General features: G+C 48.3%; 1 protein-coding gene across 4 annotated transcripts in view; it reads left to right on the forward strand.

Annotated features, from left to right (window-relative positions):
• NRF1 (nuclear respiratory factor 1) overlaps window positions 1-22,726 on the forward strand; it is a 71,090-nt gene that overhangs the window by 20,332 nt on the left and 28,032 nt on the right. Inside the window, exons 2-10 of one of the 4 annotated variants that reach the window (XM_068945118.1) lie at window positions 8-400; window positions 527-758; window positions 3,440-3,554; window positions 5,824-5,950; window positions 6,842-6,982; window positions 14,612-14,770; window positions 15,800-15,997; window positions 17,667-17,768; window positions 20,844-21,001. In XM_068945118.1, the coding sequence (XP_068801219.1) occupies window positions 536-758; window positions 3,440-3,554; window positions 5,824-5,950; window positions 6,842-6,982; window positions 14,612-14,770; window positions 15,800-15,997; window positions 17,667-17,768; window positions 20,844-21,001 (1,223 nt within the window). In that variant the 5' untranslated portion in view covers window positions 8-400; window positions 527-535. The remainder of the gene's footprint in view (window positions 1-7; window positions 401-526; window positions 759-3,439; window positions 3,555-5,823; window positions 5,951-6,841; window positions 6,983-14,611; window positions 14,771-15,799; window positions 15,998-17,666; window positions 17,769-20,843; window positions 21,002-22,726) is intronic. The other 3 variants (XM_068945042.1, XM_068945281.1, XM_068945202.1) reach the window with 3 other exon arrangements.

A 22,726-nucleotide genomic window follows, 5' to 3' on the forward strand; every position in this document is an offset into this window, starting at 1 on the left:
TGCTTAGGTTATAGTGATTTTGCCTGCTTCCGGAGTCTAAACAAGAAATGCAATGAAAGTAGTCTCTAGAACACAACTTGCTGCCAGTGAGCTTCCGTATTCTGATCCTAATTTGCGTCCTGAGCTATTGAGGTTGGAGGAGAGAGATTTCATATTGCCCTTGACCATCTTAAAGCCAGATCTTGGAGGGGCAAAAAGTGAGTCCCAGCTTTGATCAGATCTTTTGGTGTGTGGTGGGGAGGGGCTCATAGTCTCAGGGTTACTGAATCCTTAAAGACCTTTCCTCAAGCACGGATGACTGCCTCTGGGTGCTGCGTCTTAAACTTCAAGTTTCTTATCTGCCTCTTGGTGCGGTCATGGTTTCCCTCTCCTGGAAGTGCACTGCTGATGGATGGGGAAGGTAACCTCTGTTCCCTCGTGGTCCTGGCCTGCTCATCTAGCTGGCTCAGAAACCTTCAGCTGCCTTCCCTTACGGTGCATCAGTGTCAATCACCCTTGTTCTGCCATATCTTGTCTCCCTTGACAGTAGCTATTAATGGAAGAACACGGGGTGACCCAAACAGAGCACATGGCCACCATCGAGGCCCACGCAGTGGCCCAGCAGGTGCAGCAGGTCCATGTGGCCACCTACACAGAGCACAGCATGCTGAGCGCAGATGAAGACTCACCATCTTCGCCGGAGGATACGTCCTACGATGACTCGGACATCCTCAACTCCACAGCTGCCGATGAGGTCACTGCCCACCTGGCTGCAGCAGGTAAGGTCATTGACATGCTCAGCGTTTTCCATCCGATGTATAGTTTGTGCCAAGGTCGCAAGCAGCACTGGAGAGCAACAGAGCAGCAGGGTGATCTTTTTGCCAAATGGGATGTGGTGGATGTTTCCGTATTGCTCTAGCTTTAATAGGGCTTCATCGCAAGGTCTGCTGGCTGCTTGAATGTTGCTGGGTTGAGCCACATCACTTTATTTGTGCGTAACACGGAAGTCCTGGGAATAAGAGGTCAGGCTGGACAATACAAAGGCTACTGATACATGCTGCTTCCAAAAAGAAAACTGAAATGCCGGATATGTCGAAGAGCAAGCATATTTCACCCCCAAATTAAAAAAAACCACACACACAAAAATAACCCAGTAAATACTATGCAACCCTTCCTAGTCAGGAAGCTCACGTGCTAGGCTTCACCCAAGGAGATGGCACAAAGGAGTTGGCATATCTGGGACGGGGAAAATATTTCGGAATCGCAGACTCTTTCTGGAGAAGCCCCTGCCAGATGTCCTTGAGATTTGCCTTGTAATGGATCTGCCTTACTCGTTTAGAAATGCAATGATAAGTTAAGCCTTCACAAACTGGTCGGACTTCATGTCAGACTTTATCTGAGAAATAAAGCTCCTCATGCGCTTGATTGAATCTGTGAAGTTGTGGAAAGTGGCTAAAGTGTATCAGCACTTTTTAGACGCAGTAGATGTTTGTGCTAAAGGGTATATAAAAGTGCTAAGCAGTGATTCCTTGCTCTGAACACCTTTCAATCTAGGAGAAGAACGTGCTTTTGAAAAAATTAGGCAACAAGGTAGGCCCCACATATCATAGGGTGCGGGACGCGCAGCAGGGTTGCCTTGAGAAATAGATAAAATCTTTAGGAGTCTTTGTGCTACGTTGTGAAAAGACAGTTGTTTCCCGAGAAGTCATTCTAAACATTTACGTTGATATGAAAGGAAAAGGATGATGCGCGTCAAGAAGGCCCAGCCTCGGGGGATAGAACAGATATAAACGGAGGAGAGGTGTTGGAGTAGAGGTTGTTGCCAATAACTAGAAGTTTATGCAGAAGAAGAATGGAAGGGAGGAAATGGGGACTAATGGGTGGAGATGCGCTTGAAGTTGAGGTTGGCAGGCTGCGATGGTCACATACGTACAACTGATGTGCGAAACCGTTGATCCTCGCTTGATGGGAGCCTTTTTTTTTCCTGGCTTTCCCCCTGCCCCAACTTTTTTTTTTCCCCCTCTACCTTCCCCCCCACCTTTACCCTTTTTTGTGCTTTTCTTGTCCCCGAGAGCCGTGCCCGGTGCCCGGCTCGGTGCCCGGCGCGGCTGCAGTTCCCGGCGCGGGCAGCGGGCGGCAGCGCCGGCGCGGCCCCGGCCCCGGCGCTCCCGGGTGCTGCTAGTTACCCATGAACACCAAAAAAAAAAAGGCTCTCTAGAGTCAGCCCAGAGGTCTGCCCAGCATCGTGTATCCCACCTCCAGGAGCAGCTGCCTAAAGAAAAGACATGGCACCACTTTGGTGCGACTGCCCAGCTTCCAGCAAGCAGTAGCTTAGGACATCCTGACCCAGCAGCTGCATCTTCTTTAAACACAGTGATACAGTGCTTGTATGACGCCCGACGCGGTGCCTCTCCGGGGAAACGAAGCACAACCATGATCCGCTCGGGGTCAAGGGCAGGTCCGCGAGCCTGCGTTAGAGACCAGGGCTCCTGCCTCCAACCCTGTACTCGTTTCTGGAGAAAGTACAGCCAACCACGCATTACAGGGTTCAGTGTTGAATAAAACGCTCAGTTATGCAAAACCTGGGTCTAAAGCTTGGTTGTGAAAGCAATAGCACCGCCTGGCTGCGGTCAGTCGCTGCTGTTCTTGGAGGGCTGTCGGGGCAATGCCGGTTGTAAACGGGCCCCGTGCACCGGTGGTCTCAGCGGCCGAGGGTTGCTGAAGCCTGAGGAGCAGTGATGGGGACAGCCGCTGTAGCAGGCCTGTCTTTCGCAGGGGGATTGTTGGTTACCTGACAAATAGCTCGCACCCTCTATGTATGCGCCTGTGTATATACGAGCCCGTATATATGAGCTGTGACTGCATTGTCCTACAAAGATAAGTTTTAGGCTTGCTTTTTTTTTTTTTCCTGCACAGTTAGTCTCAGCGCGGGACATTTCCTGGGGTTAACAGCTACTGCTTGTTGTTTTGCTGGATTTACAGTTCCTTTCCTATCGGAGCTGGTCACTAATCCCTAGGGAGAAACTTGGGCTCCTGAGGCTGGAGTTGAGGTGTCTGAGCAGGATTCCTGTTTCTGTACCTAAGCTCTTCCCTCCTGCTGCCGGCATCTCCTACCTTGCAGGCCGTTATTTCAACTCTTGGAGCACTTGGGAGTTTTCTGTGGTGTTTCGAAGACAGGCAGCTCCAAATACATAATTATGTGATTACGAGGAGAACTCCGGAGTGAAATATATGACTTTCACCTGAGACTGAACGTGGGCTTGCCGGTTGGGTTAATGGAGCCTTCTGATATGCTCCTCCGGTCCTGGAGAGGAGGGAGCTCGGCAGGGAACTCGGGTTACTCTGGGCCGGTGGGGAGGCCTCTGAGCTGAGCCTCAGGACCGTCCCGGGGGCAGCGGTGAAGTCCTTTCCGGTGGGTCCTGAGCTGTGCACTGATTCACCCTTGGTGCTTTGGTTCCAGGCCCTGTGGGAATGGCAGCAGCTGCTGCCGTGGCAACGGGTAAAAAACGAAAGCGACCGCACGTTTTTGAATCCAACCCGTCGATCCGCAAGAGGCAGCAGACACGTTTGTTACGGTAAGGACTCCTGCCTGCACGCTCCTGCCTTGGTCTGTGTCCTCATACCTTTCCGGTGCCATTCGTGGTGAGACCATGTGCTACCCAGAAGTTGCTCAGCTTGGGGCTTTTTTGGCATCTTCAGGAACCAAAGAGCTGTATTTTAATGCGCAGAAATGGATCAAATGGCAGCTCTACTCATCTTTAATGTGGTATTGTGACCAGTAGACTGACATGACCATTCTGGGAGGATCCACCGTTCTGTTTTAATCCCAACTGGCCACAAGTCAGGTCTGTCATGGTAACCTTGCCTTATCAGATAGTCTTAGTGGCCTTAACAACAGCTGTCCTGAGAATCTGGAGGTGCAGCCACATCCCAGCTCTGGTGTGGCACAGAGGATGTACCTCCCGACTGAAGGAGATCTTTTTGGCATTATGCAGTGATCCTTCTGAGTCGTTCCACAAGCTGTGAGTAAATGTGGCATGTGTACCTGAGTTTCCTTTGCCAGCCAGAGCCTGTTGTGGCTGCGCGAGGTCCGTGCTGAAGAGTGACCCAGCCCGTAGTACACAAGGGAGGAAGAAGCGAGGGAAGATGCCTGGCCGTGCTGAACCACATCTTCTCTAGGTTGAGAAACTACAGAATCTCTTGGTCTGTGGACAACAGATGTATTTAGCCCTTCAGCAGGTGTTGCATTACAAGTGCTCTGGGGTTTCTGCCCACCTGGTGGCTAGATAGGAACACGGATGCTGACGTGTCTGCAGAGACTTTCCACAAGCCTGTAAAGATCATCTGCAGTTGTGTCTTCCTGAGACGTTTCTAAATATTGGCTCGTCCCATTTGGAGACTTTGGAACGAGGCAGTTTTTGCTTTTCAAAGTGCTTTGTTTTTAATCAAGTTATCTCAGAAAAGTTTGAAGTTTTGTCTCCCCGTGCTACTTGCTGGCTTCCTTTCCCCTGCCTGCACACTTAATGCACTGAAATAATAATGGCCAGTTTCACCTTTTCTCCTTCTTTCCTATTATAGCTCTTGTAAAATTGTTGAGAAACGAAGTTGGTTTCGTTACATTCTGCTAACTCATCCCTCTGAATCATATAACACCCTTTGCACGTGATCAAGCTGAAAAGAAATATAGCAGGGTTAGTGTTAAATAATATTCACTGGGAGTGGATTCCTTCTTTTAAACCGCTGTTTTTCTCTCGTTCCCCGATGCTGCTGATCCAGCTATGTTTATTGCAATGTTTCTGAAAAGCAAATTTTGTTTCCTCTTGAAATGTAGCCAATATATTTTTAAAGAAACTCTTCTGTAAAGGACTTGTTTCTTCTCCCTTCACGTAATTACAGGTGACTTGTAAAATACTGACAAATGCATCATCTTTGTGCGCTTTGATCAGCTTAACGTGTTTGTGCTTGCTATTTACACCACCGTGAATCAAATGGGAAGTTACAATTTCTGATTCTGGGATCTTTGCAAGGCCGATGGTGGTGGTGCTACCTTTTAGCAAAGTGTCTGCTGTTCACAGGAGGTTCTGAAATGGCCAGTATAACTGATAAATTGTGACCTCATGGCAATGCTATCGTTTTCTAGTGATTTCTGCTGCTTCGCTCTTGCTTTATAAATTTCTGCCAAAGTTTCTGACATGTTCTCTTGCATTGTTTAAAAGTTAATAAGAGGAGGAAAGGATATGGCGGTTCTTCCTACAGCGAGATCGTTCCAGAGGGTCCTGCTGATGTAGCAGCTGTCTGAATACACTGGTTTCCTGCGGTTAGCTGTTGCAATATTTCTTGTTCTTGCCTGGCATGCAGTTGTCAGCTGAATGCTTACCATTCTGTTTTTGAGTAGGACTGGGATACTAGAGAATTGCATTGTATTCTTCTGAGGCTGAATGTAAAATAACTTGTGATTGAAGTCCTCTTTTGTTGGAACATGTTGAGTACCCTGCCTTAGAAGTTTTGTATCCCTGATACACTTGGTCAGTGACTGAGCAGATAAGGCAGACCCTTGCTGTCCTAAGTTTTCCTGCTGAGTTGATTTCCCTTTACTTTTTTTTACATCAATGAAAAGTGGGAGTGGGATTAATTGATATCTGAGCTGCTGTGTGACTGAAGGGAACACAGCAGGCTTGCGGGAGCAGTGCAATCAGCATGTGGCTAATCTGACCGACTGGGGCTGCTTTTCCCACCTGGTTTGTGAATGAGTAGCATTAGGAAAGGGAATCTATAATGTGAAAGGCTGCATTTGGACTGGGCTTTCAGCTGATATCTATTGACTGTTCTGTGCCTCTGTTTCAGGAAGCTCCGAGCCACTCTGGATGAGTACACCACCAGAGTGGGGCAGCAGGCCATCGTTCTGTGCATCTCTCCCTCCAAGCCCAATCCTGTCTTTAAAGTATTTGGTGCTGCACCCCTGGAGAATGTGGTAGGTGTCTCTATGAAAAGCTGTATCATAAGTTGCTCATCCTTTCTGCAGGTCTTGTTGCAGCTCAAGGCAGCTGTGCAAGCCTGGTAGTGACCTAAATGTCACATTTAAAACCCTGGAAATAAGAGCTCAGACTGTATGGACGTGAGTCTAGCACTGAAGACCTGTCTGCTCTGCATAAATATCGATTACCTAGCACATCTCACCACAGCTGAATATCCTTGACTGAAATGTCCCCTTCTACCACTTCTGTATTGGAAGTTGAGTGGGTGTCTGCATGGCGCCTTCACCCTGAAGTAGCTACGTTTCAGCATGCTAGTGCTTAAGTTGTGGGTCCTTCCTTATCAGCCTTCACAGCTAGGGGAGGAAAGAAAGAAGTGGTGGGCCCTGCCCTTGGTAGCCAGCTTATGGGCCAGTTGTGGCACACTAATCTCGACTGCAGCTTAAGCTTCTCCATGCCTTAGTCCTGTGCAATGTGTGTTCGAGGCAGCCCCCTCTCTGCTGGAGATTACAGGTGTGCCATTGAATTCAGCGGGGTCAGGTAGTGATGATGTGTTTGAAATCGGCTCTGCTCTCACTGCTTGCACCTTGCCGTAGGCCAACAGAAAATGGAGCAGTTCCTGACTGTGACGGGTCTTGCTTCCAAACTTTTCTCTAAATCCCATGCATACTTCCACTTGCCAGTGTTACCTGGTGTTTCATCATCAGCTCTTTGATGCAGCCAAATCTTCAGGGCCAGTGGGTATTTTTACTTACCAGCTTAGCATTGTTTGCTCCTTCTGTTCTGCAGCACCTCAGGGAAGGTGTCTGGCCCTGCTTCCCGTTACCTAGCACCCTTACCTCTCCTGGTGCTCCTTACCTTGTTTACCCAAGCTTAACGATTCCCCACAGGTACGCAAGTACAAGAGCATGATTCTGGAAGACCTGGAGTCCGCACTAGCGGAGCACGCCCCTGCGCCTCAGGAGGTTAACTCAGAGCTGCCGCCCCTCACCATCGATGGCATTCCCGTCTCGGTGGACAAGATGACCCAGGTAAGCAGCCAGACATGGCGGAAACTTGGCAGAACTAAAGAAGAGATTTGGCATCTTACAGTCAAATCCCGGTATTTTGCACTGGAGCTTCTGTCTGCGTCTCCAGGGGCTGCATTTAATCTCTTCTTTCCCATGGGACTGTAGGAGCTCAGGTAGTAGTTAGGTGTGAAGCTTTGTCATTGGTGCTTATTTTCTACAAATAACTGCAGAGATGTTATTGAGGGCTAGAGCTCAGGCTGCTGGGGACATTCCCCTTTGAGCTGTTTTTGTCACCTCCCCTGAATTATGAAGAGAGAAACTTTGTCCTGCACTTTGCAGTGATTTTCAGGCACTGAGGTCAAGAAGGTGTCTTGTGGATTGCGAGCAAAGTACCGTTCTGCTTTATCCTCCTTGGATGTTTCTTGTATGCTTAATTTGTTCCCTCCTCCTCTTTCTGACTGATGTAGACGGACAAGCTCCTCTCTGCTCCGATTGCTTTAAGTCCAGCTCAAACCCTGCTTTCCCGCTTTAGGAACAGGGGATGAGTGAGTTACTTCTGATGGAGGCAGGGAGTCATCTAGCCTAGGGAAGCAGAGGACTCCCTTTCTGTCCAGGCCCAGCCCTTTGCTGTTGTGAGACCTCCTTATTGCTAGGAGAAAGGGGAGAAGGCCCCGGAGGGAAGACTCCCTGGTATGGGAGGGATCAGCTGTAGGGAAATCTTCTTCCCGGGGTGCAGGACCTGAATGTGGGCAGCTGTGCTATGCAAGAGGCTCTGGGTACGCTCAGTCTGATGCGCCGTAACACATTTTAAATGCTGAAAGCCAGGATCTTCAGGGGAAGAGGGAGCAGCAAGATGGAAAGATCAGGGGGCTTTGGACAATATGCACAGAGGTATTGTGATAGAGCAAAGATGTGCTACTTTCCAACGTGCTCTGCAGAAAGATCACATTCTGGTCAAAACACCAGTTCCCGCACTTGGGTATAATCAGATAAGCTCACACTTTTAATACAATTTTACAAAGAGGACAACTGCATCTCAGCTGAGGCATAACAGATCCTGTTTCTAATCTGAGACAACACAAGGCAAAACTTGGGAGTTTTATAAGCCGCTGTGGAAGGTGGTATCTGCAGTTTGCCTCAGAGGAGTGCTGCTCACAAGCAGCTTTTGTTTTGGGTCATTAACAGTTTCGCAAAGTAGGTTAGAGTAATATGAAAGACCACCACGTGTACGTGGGTGTGTAGCTCTGAGTTCTGTTATTTGTATTAGCAAAACAAACACTTGGGGTATCTGATTTCTATATGGCCTCATCGTTGTAGTAATTAAGCCTAGGTTAAAAAAAAAAAAAAAAAAGAAGCGCCCAGGACTTAAAACAGGGGGAAAGAGACATTGAAGCGGAGATTTGTTGCACCACAGGGAGGTTGTCCTAGTGCGGTATGAGTAGTGAAATAGGAGATACATATGGGCTCCGAGGAGGGAACGAAGAAAAAGTGCTGTTGCTAATAGAGGGGTGGGAAGAAAGGAGAGACTAGAAATGAAGGTGGATGGATAAGATCCAGGATGTGAGGTTATTGCAGTACAGTAACATATCTGAGAAACTTCTTTGGTTTGCAATGTGCAGAATATGTGCGCATATATAAAAAGGCCAATGAAAAGATCTGTCAACTCTCTGACTGTTAATGTTGCTGTCAAAACAGCAATAAAAGTGACAAACTCTCACTTCAGAGAAGCCTTCAACTGGATTTATAATGCATATTGTTTATTTTTTGTGATAGAGATGGAAATTAAATATTTTAACCTCAAGGATGGCTTAAGTGTTTCCTATTTCCCCTCCAGACTTGGCTATACAAGCTCCGTACAATTCTACAAATACTTCTTGCGTTAAGTTAAAAATAAAAACAGGTTTTTTCCTTCTAGACATGGCATGGCCTTGGTCTTCAGGAACTCTTGCACAAAGATTTGGCCTAGCTAAGTTGCCCCTGGCATTTGATTGCTCTGTGTTTCCTTGTGGGAGGCGGTTCTCCAGTCCTAGGCGCTAGTTCTGCACTGCTGGCAAGGGCTTTTTTCTGTTACTGGGATGGAAGATGCAAAAACCCTTACAGAAGCTGAATCCAGTCTTCCTCAGTCCAAGAAAGACTGCCGTAGGATGGAGAATATGCATGACACAAGTCAAATAGCGCCCTTACCCCAAAGAATTGATCGTCTTTGTATGGCGCCCAGAATAGTGAGGACGCAATTGCCAGCTGGGATCTGGAGGCGGTCACGGCTAAGTGAAGGAGGACTGTTGACCTGCAGTACCGGGGCTTTGCTAGCCGGTCCCACGCACAGCCCTCCTGCCTTCCCAGACTTCTTGCGGCTCTGTTAAACAAGGAGTGATTTTTCCTCCGCGTTCGGCTCTGAACTTCCGTGAGCAAGTGTGCAAACTGCTGAGGCAACAGCACAGCAGCTCCGAGCCTCTCCGTCCATGGTGCACTGTGGGAAAGCAAGCATCTTATTAGGAGCGACATTCGTCCGTGCGGGGCAATGTGGTAGCTGAAAACAGTCCACGGTTTCTTGGAAGCTGTGGACAGACTCCACGCTTTTGTGCGCAGTTGAACTAACCGTTAGTCCCTTTCCCCGGTTAGCAGAGCCGCTGTGGGGTGTACGTGCTGTGGGCCGTGACCAACATTTAGCCCTCCGTTTCCCTGCGTGGGTTATAGAGATGGCTTTTTGTAAATGTTGTTAAAATGCTTTGAGATCCTTGGATGGCTGCAGGCCGTTCTGAGGATAAAGCATTGCATCTAATTGGCAGGACTGCGACTTCTTGGGTAGATTTTCACAACCCACAACCCTTGAAAAATTTTCAAGGAGTAAAGATGATACTTAGGTGATAATTTTGTTACAGAAAGAATCCAGCTCCTGTGGCTGTATAGTCTTTGCTAGACTCGAGGACAAACTTTAAAATTAGAAACAATACACAGATGCGCTGAATAAGATGAAGCCACGATGCAGTCGTTTCTCTGCCACAGCGGCAATTTGAAATGCGCAAGTTTGAAAGAGCGGCCGACAAGGCTGACTCCAAAATCGCTGCAACCTGCTGCACAGCTAGAGTTGCCACCGTGTGCTGCAGCAGTCTCGATTCCCAGAACTGCAGACGCAATTCTTTGCATTTGCTAACAAGAAAGGAGCCTTTTCAACTAAGTTGTACAAAGCCCTGTGGAAAACGGAAATATTTATAAATATAAATTGGGCAGCGCAATTAAGAGGAGCGGAAAACCGAGGCCTCCGCGGGTGCCAGCAGGCAGGTGGCAGAGGCGTTAGCTCCTCAAAGAGCAGAGGAAAATATCTCTCCTTTTAATTGCTCCGCTTCCTTGGTGGTCTTGAGGGAAATAAAACCTTTACTGACCTGTGCAAAGATGTTTCTATGAACTTGTGAATGGAGAGTATCACCACCCACCTCAGATGCGTAGGAAAAATGTATTGCAGTGCGGCTGGGACCCTGAAGCCGTTATACAGAGAAATCGCTTTGCTTTGTAGACTCTGGCTGGTTTGACACTACATGTCAGAGCTGTTTTTGTCCGTGAACTTGTTCTCAGTTGCTCGCTGGTGTCACTAAGGAGTAAGGCTGGCGAATGCTGAGGCCAGTACTTCGCTCAGCTCTCGCTGAGGTCGCTAGGAGTTGTTTATGCTTTCCTGAACAGGTCATTTGCCCTTTAATCTGACTTTTTTTTTATTTTTAATTATCCTCCTATGACTTGTAGGCTGCTTATACAAGCTCACAAAACTTTTATCTTGCCTTCTCGAAAATCCCGCTTGACCTCTGCATGCAGCTGCGCAAAAAGTTTTAGCGTATAGAGCAGATAGCTTTATGGAGCTGTGGGCCTGTACGTAGAAGCCAAGCGTGGAAAAATGATAACTAAATTCGGTGCGATACTCTCAAACTGTCTTTGCAGACGGGCAACGCCGCCCGGCAGTTGCCCGGGCGCAAGGCTGGCCGGTGCTCCCGCCCGGCCCGCGAGCGATGCGGGGACGGCGTGCGTTGCTGCCGCCCCGGCACGCAGCCGAGGGAGCATCCTGCAGCGCGGCCACCCCGGGACGAGGGAGGAATCTGGTCCCCAGCGCAGCTGCGCTCCGGCGCTGGGCGGTTGTTTTTTAGCGGAGGGGAAAGGGCAGCTAGTCCCGCAGGTGCTGGGCACGGGGAGCAAGAGGAGCGCGTACTTCTAACCGTGTCTTGCAGGAGCTGCTGCTTTCGCAGCCTGTGATTTCAGAGCTTGCCTTGTGCCCGATTTCCAGCGCCACCATGGAACGAGCAGTTGCGTCCAGCACTCGGATTTCCAAACTTCTAGCAGGAGCCGGTGATCCTGGGAGATGCAGCCTAGTCCCCAAACGTGCCCCTCTGAAACAGAACGAGTCAGTAATTCTTATTTATGACTTCACCGCAGTTTCGGGGTAGAAGAGAAGAAAGGTTTGCATGAAGTGTAGGACCGTCATCAGACGCTTCTGTGCGGGAAGAGCAGCAGACGTAAGCAGGGTGTCTGATGGGGCTGGCCTAGCGGGTGATTTCTGTGCTGTAACCCGGCCTTTGCTCCGCAGCTGGGGTGCTCGACAGTCCGAGCGATCCTTGCTTGGGGCAGCGAGCGCCCCGCGGCACCTCCTGCTCGCTGCGCTCTGGCCAGGTCGTTAATTTTGGATTGGGTTCCTGGGGCAAGGAGGCCTAAGCTGCTGCATTTGCTGGGTGCAGAGGGCTGTCCTGCTGAGGGCAGTCAGGCTGACCCTCGGTCTCCTTTTTGCTTTGGTGAATTTATTACACTGGCAAACCCTCTCTCATCCCACCCCGCCAGCAGCAAGACCTGGCAGGGTTCAGTCAGGGCCGTACGAGCTTTCATAACAGGAAATTCGGGATGATAACTTTGCTGCTAACTTGACAGATGCCTCGCTTTTTAATCTGAATATTTCAGCATTAGTTGGAAGGGATTTCTTTTTTGTTTTTTAGTTTGAGCATTCAGTCCAAAATTGGCTGTTGTGAAAAGAAGGGCCAGTGAACAAAATCCCTGAGCGCTTTCCTGCAATTGCGGTTCTGCTTCCGCTTTCGTGTGCAGCCGAGGCCCTGCGTGGTCTCGACGTGCTCTTCCCTGGTGCCGCCTTTGGGAGATCCCCGGCGCCGAGCTGTGGGACGGGGAGAGGGTTCCCAGTTACCAGCTGTGCGCTGCTGTCGAAATCCTTTTCCTAAGTAGGGCATAAATGTTAAGGCCTGACCATTGCTGAGTGCTCCTCAGACAGGACTTCTTGTCCCCAGCACTTGAGTGCCGTTGTCTGTGCCCTGGGCCACTGCAGATGGTAGAATGAGGATTACTTAATTACCTCTAAGGCTCTAGTTTAATGCTAATCTTTAGAAGGCACTTGGACTTGAAACCAAAGGTTTCAAAGAAACATTTCTTACAGCTTCTCTCATACCCGCCATGCTGGAGCTCTCATAAGCTCTTTCCGGAGCTGACCACAGTGGAAACTGGAGTGAGCTGTTGTCTTTTTTAGCAGCGATTTGATTTTTTGGGGTGCTTCTTGGACGGAGTGAGTAGACTGTGTGACTACCAGAGATGAAGTGGTGGCACTGGTTCCTTCCCAGCCGCGCTCCTTTGGGAGATATGGGGTCGTTGTCTCCATGCGTAGCCTGCGTGAGACTCGTGTGAGCTGCCCAGCTGCGGTCTCGTTATGACACTAATTAGAGAAGTCCTCGCGCTGGAGCAGGTTGTAATGCTGCTGTTGATTGTCTCCCTGGCGGATTAAAGGCAAACCGTCCTTAACAAGTGTCTTGAGTAGCTTGAGCTGCTGAACTCCCCTGGACCAGTAATTAATCCATCTGGTAGCAAGGAGCATGGCTTGCAGGTAGCAATTCTGGGAAGGTGCTTTTAACTGTTTTTGCACCGGGCAACTCAATACCGTTAGCAGGTTTATTTGACTGGTTAAATGGGCCCCTGACCTGGGATCCCAGGGCACATCAGAGTGACTGCTGGCCCTCCGGTATGGATACAGAAGCCGTATCATAGACAGGCTCGGCCTGGGCTGGAAAAAAAAAAAAGACACCGACGTGGTTGCTGTTGCCTGTGTGTGAGCATGGGCAAGCCGGTGGATTTTCTGTGCCTTGGTTTCTGGTCGGGAACTTTCCCCTTCTAGTCCTCTGATGAAAGGCGCAGTAGAAGTGCAGGTGAGATTGCTTATTGCCCTGAATTATAATTTGGGACATTGGTGTGCCTTCTCTGAGATGGCTCAGTATACACATAGAGAAGTGGGGATCACACTGGAGGGGCTGCTCCTTCTCCAGTCGACTTTGGCCTCTTCCTGGCCTTGCTGTAGTTCAGCGACGCTGGAGAAACTGAAATTCAGCTGAAGCAGGGGTGTTTCTTCCAGGACGTACAGCAGACACACTGTGTATGGACCCACAAGTACATTAGATTTCGGTTGCCTTCAAAGGCCCTAGCTACTGCTGCAACCTATGCAGTGAAGTAAATCATGTGTTCAAAGAAAGCTGTTTTCTGTATTAAAACGCCTTCAAATGCCCAGTTATGGCAGAGGATCAGGAAGGTACGAGAAGTCCCCCCTGAGCTGCCAGGGTCTCCGCTAGCTGGGACTGCCGTTGTGGCGGTGGCCTCATCCGTGCTAGTCCACGGATCTGCTCTCCAGCACTGGACAAGCAGGCGGCACCAGGCTGTCGGTGGCCCAAGAGCTCCTCGTGGCACTGACACGCTGGGAGAGCAGATCTGGAATAACTCGCCATCAAAGCTAGGACGTACCGCTCTTTGACATACCCGGCCACGAGCGCTGCTTCTCTGTTCCTGCAGAGCCTGCTTAAGCTCAGGCAGCCCTTTCTTGAGCCTCCAAGCAGTGCTCAGTACAAATAACAAGAGCATTGTAAAACCTTGTGTGAGTTTTGTATTCCCTGCGTTAATGCTCAGGGTATTGCTTGCCCTTGGTGACGTGGCTGCTTCGTTTGCGTGGCCAGTCTCTGCTTTTAAGGCATTGTCTCCGGATGGTAAAAACAGTCACTCGTTGGCCCGTTTCTGAGGGTGCTAAGCAGCAGCATAATCAGGTTGAAAGCTGTTCCCACTCTGGCAAAAGAAAACAAAGTTTCAGAAAATTAGTCCAGTGTGCGTTACTTTTTGTAGTGCAAGGATGGGAAGGTGTAGGGGTGTATATGTTTTTGAGTTAGAGTGGCTCACTGTCCTCTTTGCAACATCTCTGTAAAATGTCCATTAGTTCATGTCTGAGTTCCTGTGACTGTGCAGACTTTGCGAGTGAATTTTTTCTGATGTTTTTCTGATTTTTTTTTTTTGTCTCCCCTTTTATGAATTTTTTTTCCCCTTCAGGTTGGTTAGCTCTCTTCATGGTAGTGTTTGAACCATAAAGTATATTAATATAGTGTGTGTTCGTGCCTTATTGTTGTAAGTTCTTGACTTAATTTTGTTTCTGCTCTTCCACATGCTCCTAAGCTTTTCTCAGCTGAGTGTTGGGAGGTGAAGGTAAAGTATTTGTTTGTTTTTCTCAGATGCTCAGGCCTTTTCCAGTTGATGGTTCCAACAGGATGGAAACGAAATGTAATAACTGTGTAATATGGATCTCAAAAGCACCAGAGATGTGGGTTCCTAAATCCCTCAACCGTCTAATGCTGTTTGTTCCAGGCACAGCTGCGAGCGTTCATCCCGGAGATGCTGAAGTACTCCACGGGTCGCGGGAAACCAGGCTGGGGCAAGGAGAGCTGCAAGCCCATCTGGTGGCCCGAGGATATTCCATGGGCCAACGTTCGCAGTGATGTCCGCACGGAGGAACAGAAGCAGCGGGTGCGTTTTGTATGTCTAACTACCTTCAAATTGCGCGCAGGGGCTTGGGAGCAGTTTTTGTGCAAATAGCTTTCCCCTTGAGTGAGAGAGGAACCTACTGCGTTGGCCCTTCCTTTACTTCATCTCAGAGATTCAGCATGGGAGAGGAATGAGATGAGAGGCATAACTTTCAGTCCGCTGTGTCCCTGCCTGTGTCATGTGGCGAGCATGTATTTGAACAACATCTCTTTCTGCAGTGGTGTCCTTTTCACTAGTTGCAGGAGCTGCTCATCTCTGTGACCTTATAAAGCAGCTGATCTAGCTTAAGGCCAGCGTAATTTCCAAGTATGCAGTTCATTTACTGTAGAGCCTGCATGATGACTTCATGAAGCTCTTGAAGGATACTATCCTATCCTGAGCAGCAGGTACCTTTCCATTTAAAGGGAAGCAGTCAATAATGTGCAATGGAGCCAGGAAAAAAAAGGAGTGAGAGAATTGGATGAAAAGGTCTTGGGTATGAGTGACAGCAAGGGATCCTGTATGCAGGTGATGTTTCTACCAACCTGTCACAAGGAGATCATCAAAAAAAGCTACCTGCACGTGCAGAAGGGCAACGCTTGTGCAGGCTGATGTTCTCTGCCTGGGTGGTGAGGGATGCTTAAGAAGGCTGGAAACGATGCTGTGGCGGTTGGCCTTTTCCTAGGTGGGGGTGGTTTTCTGGTTGTCAGCCCAAATCCCTTGATTAGAATTCCTTGGAAGCCTGAGAAACAGATTTCATTGAGAAACTTGCCCTTCCCCTTGGCCAGATGTGCTTGTTCTGGTAACAGTAGGCAGAAATGCAGTAGCTTTCTGGGGTGGTTTCTGAGTCTTGAGGAATGAGGGAGATGAGGAGAGAGGGATTATTAGGTTGGGGGGTGGATTTTTTTGGTTAAGACTTTATTGAGAAGGACTCAAAACCTATGAAAGATAAGCATGCAAATCACAGCACCACTGACGTGGTTCAGAAAACTCTTTCTTTAACTGACTCTTCTCATCAAAATCTACTGGTAGGTGTCATGGACTCAAGCATTGCGGACTATTGTGAAGAACTGCTACAAGCAGCATGGGCGTGAGGACCTGCTCTATGCGTTTGAGGATCAGCAGACACAACAGCAGACAACCGCCACACATAGTATAGCGCACCTGGTGCCGTCACAGACAGTGGTACAAACCTTCAGTAACCCTGATGGCACCGTGTCCCTCATCCAGGTGAGCGAAACCCTGCACGATTCACACTTCTGGGAGCGAGTTGCCAGCGTCTGGGAGGTGGTTTAGAGCAAACTCCTTTTGGTAGCTTAACTTGTGCTTCAAAAATTTTGTCTTTGTCTTGCTATCTTAACCTGTGGCCTTTTCAAGCCAGTAACCGCACTCAAAGAAGCAGTCTCATCATCTCTCTTCCCCACTTCCACCCGTTCTCCTGTTGCTTCCTCCCTTAGGACAGTGCAAGCGTTTCTGCAGCTGCTTGGTTAAGCAGTTCAGGGATCTGACCTGGATGTAACTAACCAAATTAACGAGCAAAAACAGTTCTTCACGTGACCGCACGAGGCCTGTGGTGGCAATGGGACAGAGTGATGAGAGGGGAGGTGGTGGGACTCTTTCTTTAATGGTGCTGATGGCCTGAAACGTATGTTAATCTATGACATTAGGTACTTCTGTGTCCCCTGATCCTACTCTTATACATGAGGTACTGCACAACAAATATGTATGTATCCTCATGATGCTGCATGAGATAAGTATGTCTCTTACTCCATTTTACAGTAGGGGACCCAGGCAGAAAGGTCTGCGTTCAAGCGGTGGCTGAATGGCGCCGCTATTTTCTCTCCCTTCCCTCTATGGGGAGGCAGGTTCTGGCAGCCCAGGTTTTGGACTGTTGAATTGCTCTCTTGAAACTTCCCAGGAGCTCCTAGCGGGGATGAGATTTGAACCTCAGTTTCCCCTGCGTCTCTAAACCACCACCGCTGCCTTGTACCTAACCGGCCCAGCTGTATACCTGTGTGAGCATCAACATTTTCGTGGTCTGAAACAACGTTTTCTGTCGGCTGTTCTCACAGCCGTGAAGATAAAACCATGGGCTGTTTTTTCAAATGAAAGCTTTTCAGTGCTTCCCCCCTGCCCCTCCCCAGGCCAGGCAGACTTGCCAAGCTGGTTGTTTGCTCACCTGCTGATGTACATTTTCCCTTTGACTAGTGTTCTCTTAGGTGCTGGGCACCTGAGATCCCATTGACTTTCTAGCTTCTGTAGTTTAATTCTCCTTAGAAACAAATTCTCCTTAGGCTGCACAACTCCGCCTTTGCTTTTTCCCAGCTATTAAAGAGGAAAAGAGAATTTCCAAGGCCAGTGGGCTGTTGAGGATGAACTAATGTTTGTCAAGTGCCTGGAGAGGAGAGACCCTGTGAGTGGTAGGCAGTGGGCATTATAAATGAGGATTGATATGCAGGGTGTACTGATCCAGGACTGCATCTACCCAGTGGGAGAAGTGTGTTGGCTCCACCTGAGCACCACGCTCTCACCTGGGAACGGCAGCGGTGTCCTGCAGCTACCGTTTGAGACACTGGGAGAATCGAGGAGAATCTAACAAATCTCCTATTGGGAACGTAGGAGACGGCATGTGTGAGGGCTGTGCAAAACTTAACTCCTGGGCCCTGTCTGCTCTGGAAGCTGCCACAAACTAACGTTGCTCTAGTGTGTGACTTTGTGATTTCCTCCCCTGGCTCTTGTCGCAGCCCAGTATTTTCTGTGAGCTCTGCCCTTTACTATTATTCTCTGTAGATGCAGTGCCTTTTAATCTGAAAGCATCTGAGTGTCCCTTTGCTTGAATTGTATGGACGTTTTCCTGCAGTAACAAATGTGTTCAGCTGCATTTTGTTGACTTTTGTAGGTTGGCACTGGTGCTACAGTTGCCACGCTGGCTGATGCCTCAGAGTTGCCTACCACAGTTACCGTTGCACAAGTCAATTATTCTGCAGTGACTGATGGAGAGGTAAGGGTCTGGGTCACGTTCGTTGCGTACAGAGCAGAATTGTCCTGTCTGAACTTTGGTAAAGTTAAATTTTCTACACTTAAGTGGTCGCAGAAAGCGCCTAACCTTGCTACTCTGCCCTGCAGTGATAGTCACAATCAATGGGAACACAACTTTGTATGAAATTTTGTATGTGGAGTAAAAAGTGCTGAGCTATAGTCATTTTGACTCAGGAGTATATGGATGAAATTATGATGAAAGCCTCCCGTGCTGAACTTCATAAGTTTTATGATATCTGCTATAGATTATCTGTTCTGTGAGATCTGCTATAGCAGATAAAGATTCTTAAATGAACTGCACGAATGCACATTGGTGTATTCATATTGGGTATGTGGATTTCATGTGTGGTTTAGATCCTGAGCGCTGGGTTTTCATTCAGTGCTGGGAGTGATGTCGGGGTTATTTTGAGCCAGTGGTTAGCAAAAGATATTGCATAGCTCTGGGCAGATTGTGTGACTCCTTGGCCTCTGATCTCTGGACAAAATGGGGCTGGTTCTCTGCTGCAGCTTTTAGAGAGGTTTGCAAGTGAATCCTGGAGAGACCTGTATAAATGCGCATTAGTACAGAGATAATAAGAGATACTGTAGAGCATCATACTGTTGCTTTTATTCTTCCAGGACTTTAAAACTTGGCAGAGTTGTTTCCGTTGAGGACTCGATCATGCCACTTCAGACTCTTAAATCTAAATATTCAAGCTTTCATACATTTTTTCACGTTTGTTTTGTTTTGCTTTTGTAATTAAGTAACAAAATACAGTGATGGTTTTTTTTTAAAGACAAATGGCTAAAGGGATTTTCCTACTTTATTTCCCATCACCAAGCTCAGTTTTAAATCGCCGAGACCGCAGGTAGTTTTCTGCCACTTTGCTACCGCTGAACTCCTGGCCGAGGTGCCTCTGCGTGCGGGAGCGGCGAGCTCTGGCTGCTCGGCTCTGTGCGGATGGGGCTTTTGCGGCGACAGGTGGCAGTGCAGAACAGCCTTGTTCAACGCAGGACCGTATCTCTGTCCGAGAACCAAAGGGACATAGCCTGGTGTTCGGGGCTGCGGCCTTGGAGTACTTCACAGCTGCTTTGAGGGTTTGCCGAACCAGCTGTGTCTCCTGAGACCCAAAAGAAAATTTTCAAAGGCACAGATAGGATTTGGATGCCTGCGTTCCCCTGATTTTCTTATGTGAATGAAGTGCCTCAGTGATATCTTGGACAAAATAAAGATATGAAAGTAAACATACATCGGTGAATGGGTACAACATCCCCGTACCGTCGGACCCACAGCCTGCTGGCAGTCTCTCCGAATGTTTTTTTGTCCTGCGGTGTGGTGCCGTGCATAGATCTGAGTTAGCTCTGAGCAAATGATGCTGACAGAGAGCAGCACGGAGCAGGGATGCTAGCTAAGATCTCGCCAGCACAGCCTTCACATTAGTAGGGAGAAAGGTCTGGATAATTCCCTCTTTTCCGGGCCCTACTCCTCCCCTTTTCTGAAACAACTCAGCTGAATTGCAGGGCATTGTCCATCACAGCGGAGACCTGCTTTATCACTCAAACGCGTATTAGCGTATATTTGAAAAAATATATGTCTGTTCCCCCTCTGCCTGCGGGTGAGAAATACTTTTCCTGCTCAGGCTTGCTTCGGTTCTGTTTTGGCATGGCTAATGAGTGCCATAAACCTGATGTCTGTCTCTCGAGACGAGACCTCTACCATCTGCAATTTCTTCTTCTGTGGGCGCTCAAACTTCGCTGCATCGTTTCTGAAAGATGTTGTCGTCTCTAAAATCAGCTTCCTTTTTCCCTTTCTCAATGCACTATCTCACTACTTCCTACTTGCTTTGGATCTTCCTGCCCAGGCAAACAAAGCAGTTGCTTTGGACCTCAGACTGCTGAGAATGGCTAAACTTTTGCTTATGTGAAGAGCCTTAAGCCAGCTCTGCTTCTATGGACGCTTTTAGCTTTCTCCATCTTAACAAATTGAAGGGTTTCTTTTCATCACCTTCTGGGATCTTCCTATTAGGATGGGCCAGAGTCTTAGCAAGATGATCAGTGGCCTGTAACATTTATGGGGATGGGAAGAGAGACAGGGGAGGAAAGATCTTCGTCTTGCAAAGCAACCAGTAGGATTTGTTGTTGATGGGCCTTCATCCTCTGGTTCTTTAGTCTTTTGATCCAATGCTTATTCCTAGTTTGCATCCTGGTGGATTTTTGACCATACACTCAATGTCTCATGAGTTGTGAAGTCCCAAACACACAAGCAAGGGCTGGGTGGAAAATGAGAAACCGAGGCTGGGTGATCTTTAAGTGCTGTGACTCCTAGCCATGTAAAGGTCTGAAGTAAAGCAATTAAGAGTACCTAAAATATATGAACAGAGGGCTTTTTTTCTGCCGTTTTCTTGTATTAGTTGGATTAGCGCAGCACAAAAAAATTCCAGTCATGAACTCAAATGGCTTTATGCCAAGTGCTATACAAATAAACCCTAAATGAGACTATGGTCTGTTCCCCAAAATGACAGCAGATGGATGCAGACAAGTAGATATAGTGAGGCAAGATGCAGCACTTTCCCCTGTGGGACAGTGATCCGTGCGAGGACTCCAGGCTCCGCAGAAATATAGCTGCTTAATAAACTGCCCAGAATGACAGACTGTGATGTGACTACAGCCACGATCTAACCACTGCCCAGGCTTGTGGTGGACATGGCTAAAAAAGAGGGGTTTGAGGGAGGATGAGGTGCCTCAGACATTTATGGGGAATGCCTTCCACATATGTAAGAAAACACAGGTTCTTGTTTGAAGATGGAACATACGGAGAACAGCAGCTAGAATCGTGGGCTGAATAGAAATTCACGGCTGAGAGAGGACTGTAGGGTCCAAAGATGTTCTCAGGTGGATCTCCAGCTTCTTCCCCTGGTGCCCTTTTTTCCTGATTGGAGCCTCTCAGAGGAGAGTCAGAGCACGTGCAGGATTCTGCAAAGACATTTTAGGAAGCAGCCATCCGTTCACAGGATGGCTTCCTATCCCAGAGCCTTTTTTCGTTGTTTTCCCCCAATAGGTGGAGCAGAACTGGGCAACGCTACAGGGGGGCGAGATGACTATCCAGACGACGCAGGCATCGGAGGCCACGCAGGCGGTGGCATCGTTGGCAGAAGCAGCAGTGGCAGCATCTCAGGAGATGCAGCAAGGAGCAACTGTTACCATGGCACTCAACAGGTATGGGCTGAGAGGAGATGATGTGAAGCACGTGGGCGTGCACTTCCTTCCAGCTTCATACTCTAGTGGTACAAAACCATTGTCCACAGTGCCAGTAGAGGTTTTTCCATTAGCAAATTGCTTGTTCCCCCTGTGTTCAGGAGTCTGCAGGACCGTTCTTGAGTTCCTCTGTAACCATAGAAGCACACTGAAATGGAAATATGTTGAAAAAGATAGGTAGTAACTGTACCCGCTAGCGATCTTGTTTGTACAGCAAGTGTCCACTTACAGAAGTAAGCATGCCAAACAAGCAAGAGTCACGATGTGCTAATAGCACTTTTTAAGTATGCAGGCCTGTTTCTCCCTCAGTATTGTTAATGGTCCCTTATTAAAAAGCTAAGGCTGAATTTCCCACTTGTGTGGCAGTATAGTTTCTCTTCAGGAATCAGAATCTCTCCTAAAGGCTGGTGCTTCTCCCAAATGTGTTTCTGGAGTAGATGTTGAATGAGCTGCAATGGCAATGCTTCCTCTTCATCTTGGAACAAGCTCTGTTGGATTCTTGGTGGTACTCAGTATTTACCGAGGTCTGCGACATAATTCTCTACTGGTCTGTGCAGCTGGAAGCAGTGTCTGCTCAGCTCTACTGAGCTGCTTAAGCTCTACCTGCTGTTCTTAAAGCTGGAAATGGTTGTGACACGCTGCAGCTGCATCCTGGTAGACTAGGAGAATAGTAAGAAATGTGTGATCAGTGCCAGCAGCGTAAAAGGTTTCACGCTGGCGGGGAGTCAGCAAAATATTTGCTTCATCCAAATCAGGATTCTGGACTAACGGCTGTTGGCTGAGCAGCCATGGCAAAGGACAAGAGCCAAGTCCACAGTGGTGGTTAGAATGAAGCTCCAAGACCTCGTTATAGACCGACTGCAAATTACTAAAACGGCCACCTTGACCCTGGGGACATTCAACAGCTTGCTTCCAAATTGCTTTTGCAACTGAATCAAAAACAAATCTAGAACTACTTCTTCTGTTGGCAATCGAGTCCATCAGATATGTTCTTTTCTGCTACCTGCCTTTCAGCTATGGCTGATTAAGTAGGCTTTTTTACTAATAGTTCTACTGTAAAAGTAAAAATTAATCTTTTTAAGAGACTGTAAGAAGTGCAGCTGAAATAACTAGGTGTGGAGCTGCAGCAAAGAACGTTAGGGTGCCTTTGATTTTATTTCATGCCATCACGCTAGTTTTAGCCCTTAAGGTCACAGTGAGCAGTTCTTTTCCCTGCATTAACTTAGGAAATTCCATTTCCTGAATAAAAAGAAGTGTTGTTAAAGCTAAAGAGAGTCTCCTAGAAAATACGAATGGAAGAGCCCTCAATAAATCATGCCACAAGACAAGATCAGCTGTGTTTAAACCCAGGAGAGCCCTATGATAAGTTTGGCCAAGGAGCTTCATAGTTCCGGAGCAACACGAAGTCGTTAGCAGCATTGCAGTGGGAATGACGGGCCTCGCGTTTTCCCTGTGGGGCGCTGGCTGGTCCTTGTGCTGCAGCAGCGTCGGTCGCTTCTCAACAGTGGCAGCATGGGCTGATCCTTGGGTGGGAAACAGCCACTCATGAAAACGCTGGGAAGCCAGCTGTGACAGGAGCTGATTTATTTCCCGGCTTGTTGTCCTCCTCTGGTTCTCTTTTTCTGCTGACTGTGATAGGGCTGGGAAGAGAGGCCCATCTTTCCAGGCGGCTGCCCTCCAGAACGC

The sequence above is a fragment of the Struthio camelus genome, chromosome 1 (genome assembly GCF_040807025.1).
Source record: "Struthio camelus isolate bStrCam1 chromosome 1, bStrCam1.hap1, whole genome shotgun sequence".
Lineage (NCBI taxonomy): Eukaryota > Metazoa > Chordata > Aves > Struthioniformes > Struthionidae > Struthio > Struthio camelus.